The 20,070-nt window shown below is 44.1% G+C and overlaps 1 protein-coding gene across 1 annotated transcript in view; it reads right to left on the bottom strand.

Moving 5' to 3' along the window:
• LOC148507539 (uncharacterized) overlaps positions 1–20,070 on the bottom strand; it is a 662,982-nt gene that overhangs the window by 137,270 nt on the left and 505,642 nt on the right. Inside the window, exon 91 of the mRNA XM_088445856.1 lies at positions 14,499–14,655. Coding sequence (XP_088301982.1) covers positions 14,499–14,655 — 157 coding nt within the window. The remainder of the gene's footprint in view (positions 1–14,498; positions 14,656–20,070) is intronic.

Raw genomic sequence — 20,070 nt, 5'->3', positions numbered from 1 at the left:
AGACCCTAGGGTAGGGTCTCACTTGTCGTAAGCCCCGGAGAGCATCTGGCTCTGTCAGAGCCGGAAGCTCTCCACTGACATCACTAGTGATGTCAGTGGGGCCTCCCCCAAACGGTAGACGTTCCCATGGGAACGCCTCCGTTTTGGCTGCCACCCCCACGGCCCCGCCTTCCAAACGGGGCGAGCTGTACTTCAACATCGACAGCTCGCCCCCTTTGGAAGGAGACCCGCTATGACCGGCGCTGTCAGTCGTAGCAGGTCTCACGCATGCGCACGAAGGGGCCGGCTCCCTCGTGCGCATGCGCACTTGACAAACATCGAGGCGGCCGTGCGGTCGTAGACCGTACGGCCGCCTCTGAATGAAGGCCTAAGGGGGTCATTCAGACCCGTTCGTGAGCAAAGGACGCTCACAAATGGCTCGATGTTGCCCCACTGCGCATGCGCACGACGGAGGGAGCTCCGTCGTGCGCATGCGTCACACCCGGACTGCGACAGCCAAGCTGTCGCTCCGGGTCTCGCACCAAAGGGGGCGTGCTGTCGATGTTGATTGACAGCACGCCCCCTTTTGGTAGGCGTGCCGGGGGCGTGCCTGCCAGACGGAGGCGTTCCCATGGGAACGCCTACCGTCTGACATCACTAGTGATGTCAGTGGGAGTGATTTTGGCTCTGATAGAGCCAAAACCACTCCAGGGCTTGCGGCAGCGAGACCCTACCGCAGGGTCTCTGTCGCAAGCCCGATGGTCACGATGGTCAAGACCATCGCAACCGTCATCATGGACGCTCACTATAGCTGTGGGTGGTAACCCACAGCTATGCGAGCGTCCATGAGGACGCTCCAAAAAAAGGTAGGAGGGCCCTGATTCAGAGCGAGCGCTCTGGTCAGAGCGTTCAGCTCTGAATCAGGCCCTAAATCTCCACAAGAACAGCTATACAGTTTTCTCTTGATAAATACATGAAACCAGATTTTACATAACGATAAACAATGTGTCAGCATGTAATCTTTTCAAATTAGATGGTAGATGTTTTAAAACACATGAAACAAATAAATGCAGCGCAGGGAGAAACAAGCACTTCCAGCTAAATGCAGGCTGAGTGGCCATCATGTCTTTTGTATTTCACCTGCATGACATTGAGATTTCTTTTTACAGGAAAAAGATAATTAATCAAAATTCAAGGGTACAGCGGGCACTGATACTGATATTTTACCTTGTCAGCAGATGGCCGCAGAGATTCACCTTTCATCTAAAATGACTGTTCTTTTATTTATTTTTATTTTATTTTTATTTTATTTTTTTGGGGGGGAGGGGTTCACAGATGGCATCAAAAGTCATTCACCAACCAGGTGCATTTGATGTGGCTAAGTGCACTTATATGAGCAGAAATAGCCATGTGTCTCCTCTCAATTCTGATTATTCTAGGATATAAATGAAGCTTGCACAAGTGGTATTTTAGGTGTGGAAAGAAGTGTTGAAATTAGTGAAACGTGGCACTGAAGTGGAAGTACAGGACTTTTTTAAAGGTCCATTTTGTGTTTCTTATTAACATTTTGACTAGTATGATGGATTGAACTGTGGGCCTGATTCAGAGCCGGACGCTCTGACCAGAGCGCTCGCTCTGAATCAGTGCCCTCTACCTAAAAACGGAGCGGCCTCCTGGCCGCTCGCATAGCTGTGGGTGACCACCCACAGCTTATGCGAGCGGCCAAAAAGATGGTCACGATGGTCAAGACCATTGCGACCATCGGGCTTGCGACGAGACCCTGTGGTAGGGTCTCGCTGCCGCAAGCCCAGGTGTGCTTTTGGCTCTATCAGAGCCAATAGCACTCCCACTGACATCACTAGTGATGTCAGTGGGGCCGGCTCCAGACGGAAGGCGTTCCCATGGCAATGCCTCCGTCAGGGCAGCAACGCCCCCGGCACGCCCACCACAGTCACCATCAACAGCACGCCCCCTTTGGCGCGAGACCGTCGCTATGCAGGTCTCGCACATGCACACGACGGAGCTCCCTCCGTCGTGCGCATGCGCATTAGGGCACCATTGACCCGCTTGCGAGTGGGTCTGAATTAGGCCCTGTGTCCATGTGCTATGGTCACCTACTCATTATTTGATAATCTTCCTGCAAATTGGTCCACACAGCAAAATATTTATTTTTCACTAAATAAATCTGGCGTGATTTAGATAAAAGCACAACTCCTGTATAGCAGTAAAAATACATTTATATTGATGCAGTGCAACATATTTGCTGCAAGTCACCTTTTCATGCTGCACAAATGGACGTGCGTCCAACTCCAAATCAAGCTCACAATGATTAGGGCATTCATATATGTAAACATATTAGCAGTCCCATTTTCTATACTGTAATGTGAGGGGGCGTCGGAGTCCCTCTCCGCACAGGGCGTGGAAACACCTGGAGCAGGCCCTCTGTAAGGGGCATGGATAATACTATACAAAAGGTGTCATTTCGGTATGTAGTCAAAATTTAGACAGTTAAAACATAGACAATAATAAAGTTGGCACTAAAAATTGACTGACAAAATTTTGACAGACGTTCTGGACCCGGCTAACTAGTTCCAACAGAAAGTCTGTGTAGGCTTCGGCTTAGGCAAACTGGCTGTGGGCTGCGACTATCGCGACCTTTGGACGCAGCACTTGGATCGCAGATGTATAAAGGAGACATCTATTTCCTACAGACACCTCCAGCTGCATTTCCATTTGAGTTGTACGGTATTGCACAGCCGCTTCCCTGTGACTGTGCAATACTGTCCACATCAGCATCAGGTACTAAGACACCAAGGCCAGTCCAACTGCAAACAAATTCGCAATGGCTGACTAGGAGATGCCCAAAAAATACGCCTGCCTTTTTGTAGCCACACCCGTTACCACAACCAAACAGTCTCTACCTTTTTGCCACTATGGGCCTGATTCAGACCCACTCGCGAGCGGCTGTCCGCTCGCAAGTGGGTCGATGTTCTGCACTGAGCATGCGCACGACGGAGGGAGCTCCGTCGTGCGCATGCGCCAGACGCGACGAGCGAAGGACTTTCCTTCGCTCGTAGTGTCTCTTCAAAGGGGGCGTGCTGTCGATGTTGACTGACAGCACGCCCCCTTTGGTGGGCGTGCCGGGGGCGTGCCTCCCTGACGGGGGCGTTCCCACGGGAACGCCTCCCGTCAGAAGCCGGCCCACTGACATCACTAGTGATGTCAGTGGGAGTGATTTTGGCTCTGATAGAGCCAAAATCACTCCGAGCCTTGTGGTTGAAAAACTCAACCACAGGCTTTTGTACGCAGTTTCGATGGTCGCGATGGTCACGACCATCGCGGCCATCAAACTGCACGCTCGTATAGGCTGTGGGTGGTGACCCACAGCTATACGAGCGTCCAGGAGGACGCTCCATAGTTATGGAGGATGGCCCTCATTCAGAGCGTGCGCTCTGCTCAGAGCGTACAGCTCTGAATGAGGGCCTATATGCGCAGTTGCAAAAAAACGCTCCACTGCATTCAATATTAACATTGCGTCCACCTCTTAATTAGGCCCTTAGTCTGTTTATAATAGCACATAGCAATAGTTTTAAAGGAATATCTGTTATTAATGGTATTACGTATCACTATCAGTGCATGTCATCAAGAGGTCAGACCTCATGTAAAGATGTATATATTACTGGCTGACACATTTTAGAAGTTGTCCAGGAGATGTATTTTTTCAATTGTGATAGATGGAAATCTGGAAAGCATGCACTGTTATGCATCATGTTTGTATTAAAATAATAATAAATCAAAGTTTACCCTTATAGGGGTTTATTCATCACCACTTAATTTCTACAAAAGCAGGTGAAAATTTAAATTTTCACCTGCAATTGTAGAAATTAAGTATTAGGGCCATTCATCAAGAAGATAAAGCAGGAGCTATCACAGATATCTCCTACTTACCTTCCTTTTGCGGAATGGCCCACTGTCCCCATACACTAGTATGGGGGCAGAATTCATCAAGCTCACGGCCCGCAACCCGCTCCTTCCCTATTCGAAGGTGTCCCAGCTTGCGAAAAGGGATGCTTTCCGATCCCTCCGCCCCTGTCCAGCTCCTTCAGCCGAACGTCATGGGTCTTGTGCACGTGCGTGACCTGTAGATCATGCAGGTGCACTTGTCTCACTGCCCTGAAAGGAGCAGTGAAGCCGCTCGCGGAGACAGCTGATATCCGGATCAGCTGTCTCCGCGACGGAGCAATGATGAATTAGCATGTTTATTATTCAGAGCCTAATAATTAACATAATGAATAGACCCAATAGTGTTTTTGTATTTATATACATGGTTATTGGTTTAGTTATGAAAAATAACACTATATTATTATTTTTTATGTAACCTAAATGTAATAATTTGTCAATAGAATAGATCAGGATTTATGCCATATGTGAAATCCTATTGTTATTTTTTATACCAAAACCCATTTTACAGGTTGTGCTAGAGAAATGTTACTTAGAAGCTGATTGGTTGGTACTCTCCACTTTATCTCTCTCCAGGATTTGATAAGGGCTTACCACAATGGGAATGGTTTCACACCCGGAGCTATTCAATTAATCTGCATTCTTTCCCCACTGTAAAACAAGGGTTAATGCGAACTAATCCATAGATTCCGCTCAAAGTGCTTGTATCCATGGGTTTCCCCGCATGTTAAAATGCAGAGTCTGCATTTTAACAAAATACACCCCGTGGGGTTTAGCGTGCGGAGTTCCCACAGCTAATTGAATTGGGCAGCGGGTTTAATTAGCTGTGGGGTAAACCCCCCTAAATATGATAATCTTGATATATTGAGTACAGACTGTAACATACAACAGAATGTTCAATATTCAACTAGTTAGTAGCAGGAAAGCTACACTGAGATGATGAAACACACCCCTGGGATCAGCAAGAGCAACAGCAGCCACATTTATATTTTAAAATGTGGAAAACTGGACCTACAGTATTCTTTTAATTTTTTTTTCCAGCAGCATTGTGAATTTGACAACCAACAAAATCAATTTTAATAATTTCACTTTGAGTTACTCAAGCCCATTGTTTTATTACATAGCAAAAAGAATTACGGTCCTTTGCTGGAGATTCAGGCACTTTGCCAATAGCTACTTTACAGCAATAAAACACATACAAATTAAGGCATCTCATGTGGAAAATTCATTCAACAGACTCAAAAGCCAAATGAATGGTAATTGCTCTGAACACAATGCGGTGGCAATGAAATCAGATTGAATCATACTTTTAAATATACATCTACATTCTGAAGAGCCAAGATAATTATGAATTATGCAAATAAACAAGACAATTCAATGCCATAGCTGTTGTTAGGTAGCAAAGGGGGCATTTGTGTAAAGCTGAGGGTGAGCTCTTAATTCACTACTGATGTTCCATACCTCAGGAACAATTACTGTATCCGTCTTCATCTGATGGGGTCAGAATATAAACTATATAAACAATGACTTAATCAACGCTTTAACAGGGTTCAAATACACCCTTTGCCAACACATGATGAGAACTAAAGCATCAGGGGGCTGACTTTGTGGTCATGAGGCCACACCACCTTTCACGAGTGCATGTGCATGCAAGGAGTGCAGAGGTGGGAGTGACAGGGTGAGTAGGCTCCCTAGGTGACACCAACCCTGCCTAGATACGCCACTGGTATAATGTAAACTTCTTATAAAGATGGAGAGAACAAAAACCTTCAGTGGGTGCATTGTTCTTTAGTTCATGCTGAAAATGTTTAAACTGGCTTTGGCTCCCTATGTGAAATACAGTAGTTTTCATATATGGATAAAACCTAAAGCAAATGCAAAACTAAACAATCTCACACTACTACTACTAATTATTATTATTATTATACTCCACAGTGACTGGTGGTAATTATAAAGGAGTTAAATCTTGCTCTTGACAGGCCAAATACTTTCTTTCATATAGTAACATCATACTTCTGAAATATTATTGGACTAAAGTGAGAATTAACTTGTTTCATTGTCAGAACAATGGGAACAGTTCAGTCTTGTATTTATGCAAAGCCAAATACTGGCCAACTCGATGACTTTATTCTTTTGGTACACAATACTGAAGCTGGTACAATTTCATATCAACATACAAAACTATGAAACAATTTACATTTGATGAAATCCTGTCTAGTACAGTATACAATCCAAGAAAAATCTGTATTATAAACATCAAAATATTAGCATTGTAAAAACTGTGTAGATGCATATTATGGAGTATGCTGCGTGTTCCAGAGCTAATTGTATATTGTATACTAACCAAAAATGATGATGCACATTGCTGATAATAAGAGGGGACTTGTCATTGAAGATATATACTAAAATCTGAGAAGGGAATGTAGTTATGAGACCGGCGGCAATCCCGATGCTGGAAGCCCGACAAGGGACTTATAGGTGTCGAAATACCGACACCTATCTTAATCCCGATGCTGGAATCCAGGAGGACGACAGCCCAAACAAAGAAAAGCCGGGGTGCCTTTAGTGTTAGCCACAGGGGGGGAGGGTTAGGTTAAGGTAGCATAGTGGGGTTAGCGTTAGGTTTTTAGGGGGGGAGTTTAGGGTTAGGCACCACTGGGGGGGGGTTAAGCACTAAGGTGGGAGAGTTAGGTTAGGCACAAAGGGAGGAAACTTAAGTTTAGGCACTAACAGGGAGGGTTAGAGTGCGGGGTGGGGAGGGTTAGGGTTAGGCTACAAAAAGGGAGGGTTAGTGGGATAAGGGGGAGGGTAAGTATACTTACCCAGCCCATGTTGGGATACCAACCATCGGGATGCCACTGTCAGTATTTTGACAGGACGCATCCCGACAGCCGGCATTACATACTGTTTCCCTGAGAAGAATTAAGTGTTAATGTTGTTCATTACAGTCAGCTGCTGGATGCTCCTGTTTCACCTCAATCTCTAACCAGCCATGGCTTCACTGGGGATATTAAATAAGTCTAGCCAGAGAGAATTACCAACTCCCAGTCAGGTGAGTCAGGGATGGCACTTTAGTCTTCTGTCATAGCTTGCCAGGCTGTGGGGTCTGCCTGCTCCCCAAACGCCATATTGCTGAGACCTCTACTAACCTGCCTCTGGCCTCCAGGACTAACTTCTCATTCTCCATACTCAGTGTTATGATCACTCCAGATCAGAATAAATAGCCCTGTCCTTATCATCTCACCTGGACCCAATCGTTTCTGAAGTCAGCCCTGTCTGTGTACATCTACTGGCTCAATCTTTCAATATATTTCAGTTTTAAATCTATCACCTGAAGCGCGGCTGATCGTATAATAAAATAAGCCTTACCAAATTACACAGAATAAATCCCACACTATCAATCTCCACTTAATGGAAAAACAAGATCTTTTTTTTTTTGCCTAGATGTATTCACAAGCGTCTAATACGTATCTTTAGTAAGTGCTGTAAGTTTATATTCACCTTTCTGACACAGCTTTAAATTAAACATGCCGCCCCATGTCTGCTGTGCCTATTATTGAATCTTGAAACCAATGTAATGCTCACCCAGGCATGCATCACTCAGATTGGAAAAGTACAAATGGGTTTATTTCTCTGTAGAGATCCTAATAGCCTCTGAAACAATGTGTACAAGAAATGTTCATCACATGGATTACAGCAGGTATCGCTTGATGTGTATCTATCTAGCAAATATAATTTGTAGGACACCATAAAACATATTGTACAAGAGATCAGAATATAACAATAGACCAAATGGCAGCAAATAATCCTTTGTCTTAAACATATAGAAATATTATATTTATTATATACATAATATTGCTAAAGATAAAGGTTATATACTATGCTTTTGTGTTCAGCCAGTCACTTATTTATACCATCTTCTCTGGTATGATTTAGAATTATTTCATAATAGAAAGAGATATAGTTGATGTTTGTGTATTGTACTATAGACTGTGCATATATGAATTACATAGGGGTTGAGCATAGTGATATTGTACTGTATATTTGTATCCCAGAATGGTAATTGTTCAAAATGGACAAGCTCTTTAAGTCCCTGACCCCCATTGGGCAAAGGAAGTGGGCCTTCTCTGTAACCCCTACTACTTAAAGCTAGGAGCTGGATATGATGATATGTGAAGACAGTCACTGCGGCCCAAAGCACACACACAGACCATCAGGTAGTATTCAATGGAGCTGCATAAAGTAGTTGTATGCCATTCAAGTGTATAGGATTTGATCAAATTAACCCTCTACTGTAAACTGCTGCTGCAGATTAGACATCCAGTGTATAGGTTCCCAGGTTAGGATAATGGGGGAAATCTGGGGAAGAGACACCCTCTCTATTTGCTGTATGGGTAGAGAACAATGAGATGGGGATGTCCAAAAAGGCAATCCCTGTATGAAAACATCCCTGGTCACTGGCAGCACGACTCATTTTGTCACTGTGACATTGCTCAGTGCCGAAGTGTACTTTCAATGATGACAAATCTAAACTGGATATAAATATCACCCGCAAGCAGTTCATAGTGGAGCCGTATTATTCACCATGTACACACACTAGTGCAATTCTGGTGCTTGTTCATACTCTAGCTTCCAGTAATTATATAACAGGACAGGTCTGCCACTTCTACAATAGCTCCTTGATCAGATTTAATTTGAATATGGCATCCCACCAACCTCCTTTGGGGGGCTCCGGATAAGTTCTCATTGTAGTTAGGGAATATGTTTAATAGTTGTACCTTAAACTTTAACACTTTTATTGAGTATAGTTGATTTAATTAGGCAGTTACCTGGAAACTATATTAAAAGTGATAAACCTGCACTATGTCTTAAAGTACAGATGTGTCCACATACATCTATCCTCCGTGCACTACAAGTCGTGCCACACATAACGCTGGAACTCCATGTGACTTGGTAGCGAATAGATAGCACAAGCAGCTTCTGCTGATTAAAAAGATATGCAGCATGCCTATGTTCTGTGTTTGACTGCCGGTGTATCTGCATGCAAAACACTACGTTACAGTGTTACAGCCGCTGACACTAACGTAGCGTTTGCATGCAGATACACCCGCACTCGCTCAAAGGACATATGCATGCTGCATATCATTTTAATCAACAGAAGCTGTTTGTGCTAACTATTTGCATCACTATGCGAATAAGACACATTTGAAGGTAAAAAATCACACAAAAGATGCTAGGCGCTACCGAGTCATGCCATGGCATGGCACGACTAGAAGGGCTGTTTAACGTGCAAGGAAGCTAGATGTATTAGGACACATCTGTATTTGAATGACTGGCATTCCCATTCCCATGCTTGCCCCAGGATACCTAATCTTGGGATAGCACTGAAAAGCCTATCAGATAGGCCAAATCGTCAATATATAATTAACTATTATTCTTAGTAGCTAAAGTTAGCATATCAAGATGTGTTTGGTCTCAGACTGCAACAGGCCCACAAAAGATGGTGGGTCTCGACAAATATATTGTGGCATATCAGTGTTTTACATAGTGGAACTGCAAGATAACCCATTAACCTATTAAGTGAATGACAAGGGAAGTGGCAACAATCCCCGACAGTCCTGGAGTCCTAGCCATTGGGAAAGCAATAAACTATGCCATACAATGAACCAACTAGTAACGTATGATATGCTCCTTTAGCAGATGACACAAGGTTATGTTTGTGCAGTATTGTATTTTCATGCGCTCACACTGGCTTTATAGCTGCAATTTGCAGCTACCTTTCCACAGGTAATTTGTAGGGGTGAGCAGGTTCGGATTTCCAAAATCCAACCCCCCCCCCCTATCCGAGTCTGGAACCGAGTCATGGTTCGACATTTTCCCGCCTGGCTCGGAACTGAAATTGAGGCAAAACGTCATCATCCCGCTGTCGGATTCTCACGGGTTTTGGATTCTATAAAAAGTCCCGCGATGGAGCGTGTGCGTGCAGAGGAAGGGAGCTGGGAGCTAGCGTTGTGTGATATACTGTTTGTTCAGTTGTGTGATACATTACATACTGGGCTGGCTGGCTACTGTGAAGAGGCTGGCTGGCTACTGTTGTCCATACATAGGGGCTGGCTGGCTACTGTTGTCCATATAGGGGCTGGCTGTTTTCCTGTCCATAGGGGCTGGCAGAGGGAGGGAGCTGGGAGCTGTTGGATACTAATAAAAATAATAAACTTAGTAGTACACTACTACTTATAGTTATATACAATACAATACTGGGTTGGCTGGCTACTGTGAAGAGGGAGGGAGCTGTTGCTGATGCTGGCTGGCTGGCTACTGTTGTCCATTCCATATACAATAGGGGCTGGCTGGTTATTGCTGTCCATATAGGGGCTGGCTGTTGTCCTGTCCATAGGGGCTGACTGTAGTGCTGTGTTCAGGGGGTGTTCTCTTCACCTACCACCACCACCAGTGTTAAACAAAACATATATATATATATATATTTTCTGTGTGCGTGCCGTGTTAGCCAGCCGCACCTGTCATTGGCGTAGGTAGGTGCGCAGGGGTGCTGTGCTCCTATGAAAGGGCTGCTGCCCAAAAATACAAATAATTGTTACAGGTGCTGTCCAGTGTGTTGTGGTGTAAGCTGCTGCCCTTCTTATTCTTAAATTACAGGTGCTGTCCTGTGTGTTGTGGTGTAGGCCGCTGCCCTTCTTATTCTTACATTACAGCTGCTGTCCTGTGTGTTGTGGTGGAGGATAACATAGGGGAAGATCAAGAACCATTTCCTCATAGTGCTGAAGCTGCTGCCATTAGTCATGACATAGACAATGGAATGCCATCAACGTCGTCTGCCAAGGCCAATGCCCAATGTCATAATAGAGGGCATGTAAAATCCAAAAAGCCAAAATTCTGTAAAATTATGTAAACTTGCCAATATGCCATTTATGACACAGAGTGGCAAGGAATGGCTAAGGTCCTTCCCTATGTTCATTACTAGTGGTTCAGCAAATTAAACGAGTTAAGCTGGCAAAAGAACAGCAAAGAACTGTGCTTTCTAATTCTAAGAAGATATCACAAATCCCTAAGGAGAGTCCAAGTGTGGCGACGGTTGCGATGCCTGACCTTCCCAACACTGGATGGGAAGAGGTGGCTCCTTCCACCATTTGCATGCCCTCTGCAAGTGCTGGAAGGAGCACCCACAGTCCACTTGCTGCTATTCAAATTGAAGATGTCACTGTTGAAGTACAACAGAATGAGAATATTGGTGTGGCTGGCGCTGAGGAAGAAGTTGATGAGGAGGATTCTGATGGTGATGTGGTTTGTTTAAATCAGGCATCGGGGGAGACAGTTGTTGTCCGTGGGATCACGGTCATGCCTGGGCAGAAGACCAAACATTCCACCTCTTTGGTCTGGATATATTTCAGTCCAAATCCGGACAACTACTGTCTTGCCATATTTTGCGTATGCAAAGGTATAATAAGTAGGCGTAAGGACGTTAACCACCTAGGAACATCCTCCCTTATAAGTCACCAGCAGCGCGTTCATAAAAAGTTACTGCCAAGTTCAGAAACTGTGCCTAAGACCATAAGCAGTCCAGGGACACCTAAATTCCTTTGTCCTGTTGTATCCAAGCGCCAGCAAACTGCACCGTCAACTCCCACTGGCATGACTGACTCCTCTCCTATCCGGGATTCCTCCGGAGGATCCTGCATTGCTACGCCTACTGCTGCCGCTGCTGCTGTTGCTGCTGGGAGTCGTTCATCATCCCAGAGAGGAAGTTGGAACACCACTACTACTTTTACTAAACAACTGACCGTCCAACAGTCCTTTGCGAGAGGATGAAGTAGGACAGCAGTCATCCTGTTGCGAAGCGGATAACTGAGGCCTTGACAGCTATGTTGGTGTTAGACGTGCGTCCGGTATTCGCCATTAGTGCAGTGGGATTTAGACAATTGATGAAGGTAGTGTGTCCCCGGTACCAAATCCCTTCTGGATTCCACTTCACTAGGCAGGCGATACCGAGAATGTACAGAGATGTCAGAAAAAGTGTCCTCAGTGTCCTGAAAAATGCGGTTGTACCCAATGTCCACTTAACCACGGACATGTGGACAAGTGGAACAGGGCAGACTAAGGACTATATGACTGTTAAAAAGCCCACTGGGTAGATGTATCGCCTTACGCAGCAACAACAGCAGCGTCACCAGTTGCAGCATCTCAGAAATACCAGCTCATTCCAAGGCAGTCTACACTGTGTATCACCAGTTTCAGTAAGAGGCTAAGAGGCACACCGCCGACAACCTCTTAGAGAAACTGAGGGAAATCATGGCCCAATGGCTTATCACACTTAGACTCTCCTGGGGATTTGTGATATCTGATAATGCCACCAATGTTGTGCGGGCATTACATCTGGACAAATTCCAGCACGTCCCATGTTTTGCTCACACAATAAATTTGGTGGTGCATAATTTTCTGAAAAACGAAATGGGCGTGGAGGAGACGCTTTGTGGCCCGAAAAATTTCAGACCACTTTTGCCATTCAGCGACTGCATGCAGAAGACTGGAGCACTAGCAAACACTCTTGAACCAGCCCTGCCATCACCTGAAGCAAGAGGTTGTGACGCGGTGGAACTCAACCCTCTATATGCTTCAGAGGATGGAGGAGCAGCAAAAGGCCATTCAAGCCTATACATCCACCTATGACATAGGCAAAGAAGGGGGTATTCACCTGACTCAAGTGCAGTAGAGAATGATTTCCGTGTTGTGCAAGGTTCTCCAGTCCTTTGAACTTGCCACACGTAAAGTCAGTTCAGACACTGCCAGCTTCAGTCAGGTCATTCCCCTCATCAGGCTTTTGCAGAAGAAGCTGAAGAAAGTGAAGGAGGAGCTAATACAGAGTGATTCCAGTCGGTATGTGGGACTTGTGGATGAAGCCCTACATTCGCTTTGCCAGGATTCGAGGGTGGTCAATGTGTTGAAATCAGACCACTACATTTTGGCCACCGTGCTCGATCCTACATTTAAAGCCGATGTGGTGTCTCTCTTTCCAGCGGACACAAGCCTGCAGAGGTGCAAAGACCTGCTGGTGAAAACACTGTCAGCTGAAGCGGAATGTGACACGTCAATAGCTCCTTCATTTTCTCCCGCGACTGGGACTGCCAGGAAACAACTTAGATATCCTAAGCAACCCACTGGCGGTGATGCAGGGCAGGCAGGACCAAGTTTGGACATCTGGTCCGGACTGAAGGACCTGCCAACAATTTCTGACATGTCTACTGTCACTGCATATGATACTGTCACCAATGACAGAATGGTGGAGGATTACATCGGTGACAGCATCCAAGTAGGCATGTCAGACAGTCCATACCTGTACTGGCAGGAAAAAGAGGCAATTTGGAGGCCCCTGTACAAACTGGCTCTATTTTACCTAAGTTGCCCTCCCTCCAGTGTGTACTCCGAAACAGTTTTTAGTGCAGCCGGGAACCTTGTCAGCGAAAGGCGTAGGAGGTTGCTTCCACAAAATGTGGAGAAGATGATGTTCATCAACATGAATTATCAATTCTTCCAGGAAGACCAGCCTCCAGGGGACTAATTAATACTCTGTGAGGATGAGGATGTACACAACACTGAAGAGGGTGAGGAATCGGTGGATGAGGAGGATGAGGATGACATCTTGCCTCTGTAGAGCCAGTTTGTGCAGGGACAGATTAATTGCCAGTTTGTTTTGTGGGGGCCCAAACGAACCAATCATTTCAGCCACAGTCGTGTGGCAGACCCTCTTACACATCTTTTTTTTTGGCATTATGTACTCTTTGGGGGCCTAGTTTTTCAAACTGCCATCCTGTCTGCCACTGCAGTACCACTCCTAGATGGGCCACATGTTTGTGCCACCCACTTGTGTCACTTAGCATAGTCATCCAGCTACCCTGGTGCAACCTTTTGGCTTAAAAACAATATTGTGAGGTGTGAGGTGTTCAGAATAGACTGGAAATGAGTAGAAATTACTGTTATTGAGGTTAATAATAGCGTAGGAACAAAAAAAAAAAGACTTCTGCGATTTTAGCTGTTTTTATGTTTTTTTCCAAAAAAATACAGATCCAAAACACAAGACCCAAAGCAGGGAAGGGTGGTTTTGGCAAAAACCAATCCAGATCCAAAGCCGAAACACGAAAAGTGGCTGGTGCATACCCCTAGTAATTTGCCTTCAATTCTCATGCTGTGCATGTGGAGTTTTGGAATATCAAAACTATGATTCTTGTTTATTTTAATTTTGTTTTCTTTTGTTGATTTATGTTTTCATGGCCCAACTTTGTAATAATGCGCCAAAATCAATAAAACAAACTCAATGCAAAATAAAAAGTTACTGATATGCAATGTCACAATCAATAGATGTTTAACAACTAAAACAAAAAAAGGGTATAAGAATTTAACTTTTTGTTTTCTATTGTAGACATTTACAATTTATGGTAAAACAAGTGTTCTTGTGCATATCTACTATGGAATCAAATTGAAAGTGTAACAATTTAATTATTTCCAATCATATTATAAATTGCACATAAATACAAGAAACAACTTACTATGTGTCATTAGCAGCTCTCTCTGTTGCCCTTGACCATAGTAATTCTTCACAGGAATCATTTGCAGGCAGGTGGTCAATCAACCAGCTGGAATACTGTGCAGGGTCCACTTCAGCAGGTGGAATGGGAAAGCTGAGGTGGTTGATGGTAAGATATTCTGTAAAGTAGCAATGCCATGTAAGAAACTATGTTTTCCATGCTTTCTAATATAGTTGAAGAGACATTAAATATGTATATTTAACAATTGTGAGAGTGTTAGCAGCTTATACACAAAAAGTAACAACTACACAAGGAATTTATTTAAATGCTAAAATGTATTTAATAAAATAATTGACTAAAAAAACAAAACATATTTTAATAATATAAAAGATAAATGAATGTAAATCTATACAAACATCATCTTTTGTGAACTTTTGTCCATGAAAGATGATGTTTGTCCATGAAATATGATGTTTGTCAATGAAATATGACATTTTGCTTCTTTCAGAGACTCAAAATTTGGCGGGAGAAATCTGAATTTGACGGGAAAATCTGAACCAGTCCGAGCCTGCACATCTCTAATATAAATATATATATATATATATATATATATATATAAATGTGCTTATGTTGGTCTAAATGACAAACATTCATAACAATCATTAAGATCCAAAAACACCAAGAATTGCCATACTTTATAGTAATATAGTTTAATTGCAGTATAACGAACAAAAAGAGAAAAAGAAACACTAACATGTCTCCAAACTTCTTAAATTATAGTTATTGGCACAAAAAAGATATGAGATAGGCTTTATTCTTACTTATTAAATGTTATCGCTGCAAATCGACGTCTGTAGTGAGTAAGGCCAGTGACTGTCATATAACACTATCTCCATCTCAGGATGGCAATGTTTTATTACTAAAATTATGTATATTTACTAAATACAGTATAGTAAAATATTTTTTTATATTATTACAACTGGAAGTCTGCTGCAGTAAGCATGTGTGAACCATTCATGCACAGAGGGTACAAGAACTGGCTAGCGCAGCAGTCCTCATTCCACTGCCAGCCACTGAGTATATTTCAATGGTAAATTGGGCCTAATATAATTATATTGCTGTAATAAGCAATAAAAAAATCTTTGTTATCACCCATTATTAATAAATATGTCCCTAAATTTCTGCAACAACTAATTTACAATGTGTAACTAATAAGAGTACAGTTTTTATCTGATGACCCTAAAGATCACGAAAGCCTTTGCAAGGACAATTTGTAATTTAGCAGTACCATTAATTTAGCAGTACCACTCCTAGATAGGCCACGTGTTTGTGCCACCCACTTGTGTCGCTTAGCATAGTCATCCAAAAGGTTGCCTTGGTGCAACCTTTTGGCCTAAAAACAATATTGTGAGGTGTGATGTGTTCAGAATAGACTGGAAATGAGTAGAAATTACTGTTATTGAGGTTAATAATAGCGTAGGAACAAACAAAAACGAATTCTGTGATTTTAGCTGTTTTTATGCTTTTTTCCAAAAATATACAGATCCAAAACACAAAACCCAAAGCACGGAAGGGTGGTTTTGGCTAAACCAATCCAGATCCAAAACCAAAACACAAAAAGTGGCCGGTGCATACCCCTAGTAATTTGCCTTCAATTCTCATGCTGTGCATGTGGAGTTTTGGAATATCAAAACTATGATTCTTGTTTATTTTAATTTTGTTTTCTTTTGTTGATTTATGTTTTCACGATAGCCTTTGCAAGGACAATATGTAATTTAGCAGTACCACTAATTTAGCAGTTCCACTCCTAGATGGGCCACGTGTTTGTGCCGCCTACTTGTGTCGCTCAGCATAGTCATCCAGCTACCTTGGTGCAACCTTTTGGCCTAAAAACAATATTGTGAGGTGTTCAGAATAGACTGGAAATGAGTAGAAATTACTGTTATTGAGGTTAATAATAGCGTAGGAACAAAAAAAAAAACGAATTCTGTGATATTAGCTGTTTTTATGCTTTTTTCCAAAAAAATACAGATTCAAAACACAAAACCCAAAGCACGGAAGGGTGGTTTTGGCAAAACCAATCCAGATCCAAAACCAAAACATGAAAAGTGGCCGGTGCATACCCCTAGTAATTTGCCTTCAGTAAAAACAAGATACAGTACCAGTGAAGGCTGAATTGATAGTAATGTATAATTCTAGGCAGCTTTCCATTTCACAAAACTGATTTCAACATTGATTTCTCAGAACATGTGAAGAAATGCTGACTGACAGAAACACAGAACCAATAAAACTGCCATGTATTTTGTTAAGTACTAATTCATATTGAAATAGATCTGTGTTACCAGAAAACAATGGAATATTTGCGAGGCATGGCAAATAAATTGTGCTAATGATAACAAAACACAAAAAATTACTCTTAAAATCAACTTTTCTTGTGGTTCCTTAGTAATATAGCAAGAAGATCATCATTGGAGTAGTCTGAAAAAAATCAGCAGAACAGGAAGTGTAGGTGAAATCTAAAAAGTTTATATTAAAAACATGTTAATGTCTTCCTGATTTTCAGAGAACATTAAGAAATGTAAAACTATTAATGTTTAGAAGACAATAAACAAGATAAAATATTAGCTTTGCTATAGTACAAAGATGAAAGAATTGTCTTGCTGGTTTGTATTACCTAATTGTCCCTTACAAACTACACACCAAAATATGTAAATGTGTTATTATGAAGAACCGAAGCATACAATCAAAAATGAGCCGGTCAAAGGGAACCTATAATCTAAACTCTCATATAGACTTTTACTTTATTAAGTATGTTTTGATAAAAAAACAACTTGTAGCTTTACTGAAGAGGCGGGGTCAGGTGCGCTCTCTTTGGGTGTAGGGCAAGGTGTTGTGTTATGTGTGCTGGATGGTGTTGAGTAAATAATGGACAGACACCAGAGTCGGGGGTCAAACCATTTATTGAGTAGACACAGTGCTGCTCTGGGATGTTTCAGGGGTGTGTGGCCAGTCTTGGAAGGTGTGGAGTTACAGGGTATCGGTATCGGTAGAAGTGGGTGTAATAAGGGTGGCGTGACTGGCTCGAGGGGGGTGAGGTAGGTAGACCATTTCAGGGGGTTCCTTGCTGTGCGGTTCTTGACCAGCATGTCTTCCCTGCTGGACCTTTGGTCGACAGTCTTACGAGCAGTCTGAGTTTCGGTAGTGTCAGTATAATCCATGAAAGTTTTAGTGAATGCGGCGTCCCGCGCGGTTGTGGATGCAAGAACTTACCTACCGGTAGGGTGCCTTTTGTGTATCGTTGCGACCAGGATGTAACTTGCAGGGGTGAGTCTTGTCTCATCCTGGCTTGGACAGATGGTTCTGATGCCGGAGATGCCGTGCTGTGGTCTGCGTCTTGCCGGGGGACGTGCTTCCCCTGTTGGATATTGTTGCTCGTGTGTCTGCAGGTAGACACTGCCGCTACCTGGCGACTAGTGTATCCTCGTGTGGTGGTGGGATCCGCCCACCCAGGCCCAGTAACAATGATGCTCACTGAAGGTGCTTACGACTGCTTCCTAGCAGTTGATTGCCAGCACCGTCTGGTGAGTGAAGCAGGATGGCGTTGCCGGCTGGGAGCAATGGGGAGGATGCACACCACGGTCCAAGACAGGTTTACATTAGCCATTGCGGGACATGCATAAGCTGCAGAAATCTACACTGCAGAAGCACCAGACCAACCACAACCTTCACATCCACAGACAGGAAAAGCATACAAAAGAAAGGAACACATATCATGCACCAACACCAATGTAATTTACCTCATACAGTGCCCATGCGATAAACAGTATGTAGGGAGAACAGTATGTATGGAGAACAGTATTTAGGGAATGTAGGGAGACCACTCAAAACCAGAATCACTGAACACTTAAGAAATATCACCAACAAGGCAGACAACCACAATATCCCCATACATTTTCTCGAAAACCATCAAAGTAGCACGAAAGGCATTAGTTTCACAGGGATCAGGCACATGAAGAAGAACTGGAGAGGTGGAAAGAGCTCAGATGGATTATCACACTACAAACCCTCAAACCAAAGGAACTGAACATAGACAACGAAATCAAGTCAGTGATCATCAGGTAATCACCCTCTAGGAACCCTTTATCAATTACATCCAGATGCATTTAGCCATTACCCACCCATCAGGGATCTAGACCCCGGCTTCAGCACATCCACCCCATACCACCCTTCCCCACACAACTCCACACCCCTACACACCACTTGCCACCCACACACCCAATCCACTACCTCCCAGAACACATCCCCAACTCCTAACCCCTGACACCACCCCCTTCACCATTCACAAACTCCCACACCACATCTCCTACCCTACACCATCCCCTTACACTCACATGGCCCCTCCAACTGCCACTCTCATCCCCAATACCCACTGCACGCACCCCTTATACATCACCTCCACTATCCTGTGCCCCCTTTGGTGGTACAGGTACTGTTACCTCCCACCATCCATACCTAGTCCACACATGTCCTACTACTGTACCCACACAACCTCCCCTACCTCAATACATGCCACACCAAGCTAACACCCGCGCCTGAACCCTATCCTTCCTGTATGCCCCCCTCCCATGCAACCCGCCCCTCCCGAACATACATAGGCACATCATCCACACTACACCCCACACGTTAGCCCCGAGGACCCACACAAGCCCCCATTAACCTGCTTACTGTCCATTTCCTCAGCCGCACCCTGCCCTTGAGACCCATCTTCATCACTTTCCCACACACCCCCTTTCCAGTTGGTACTCCACTGCCGCATCGACACACCCCAGGCCCAGAAATCCCCCTGCTCACACCCCCGTCCCCCCTCTACCACATAACTCAACCTTTCGCCATCCCTTCCCCGTTCCCCCATTATATTTGTTTACACCACAGACTCCATCTCCCTCATTGGTTGAGCCCACACACACCATCCCCACCTCTCCATCCAGCTACTCCCACAGTCCACTCATACACACACACCCCCTGCATCACATGATCACCAGTAGTGAGGATCCTTATTGGCAGGCCATTATCACATGACCGCACCCAAACCATTGAGTACAGCTTAAAACACCGGAAACTCCAATACCTCAGTAACCTCCTTGAAGAAGGTCACGAGCCAAAATGTGTTGGAGACTGCACCCACACCTGCATTATTCTCTCCCCCCAGAGGACACGGGCAACCCGGTATCTGGAACAGGCACAGTGATCTGACCAACTCCGCTCTCACCAGCATGCGCGAAGCCACCCCAGCCCCGGACCTCACCTTACATACTCCGTGGTCATCCACTGACCCTTAGGACCACCGCCAGTCCAGGTAGCCGCTAGCAACACCAGCTAATGGCAACCTGTCCTGGACCGGGGTGTGCATCCTCCCCACTGCTCCAGCCACAACGATACACCAAAGGCATCCTACAGAGTACTTGCATCCACAACCATACAGGATGCCGCAGTCGCTAGAACTTTCACGGACTATACTGACATTACCGAAACTCAGACTGCTCGTAAGGCTGTCGACCAAAGGTCCAGCAGAGAAGACTTGCTGATCAAGAAC

The sequence above is a fragment of the Taudactylus pleione genome, unplaced genomic scaffold (assembly GCF_031769625.1).
Source record: "Taudactylus pleione unplaced genomic scaffold, aTauple2 ptg000391l, whole genome shotgun sequence".
NCBI classification, from domain to species: Eukaryota; Metazoa; Chordata; class Amphibia; order Anura; family Myobatrachidae; genus Taudactylus; species Taudactylus pleione.
This window is presented reverse-complemented; position numbering and strand designations above follow the sequence as displayed.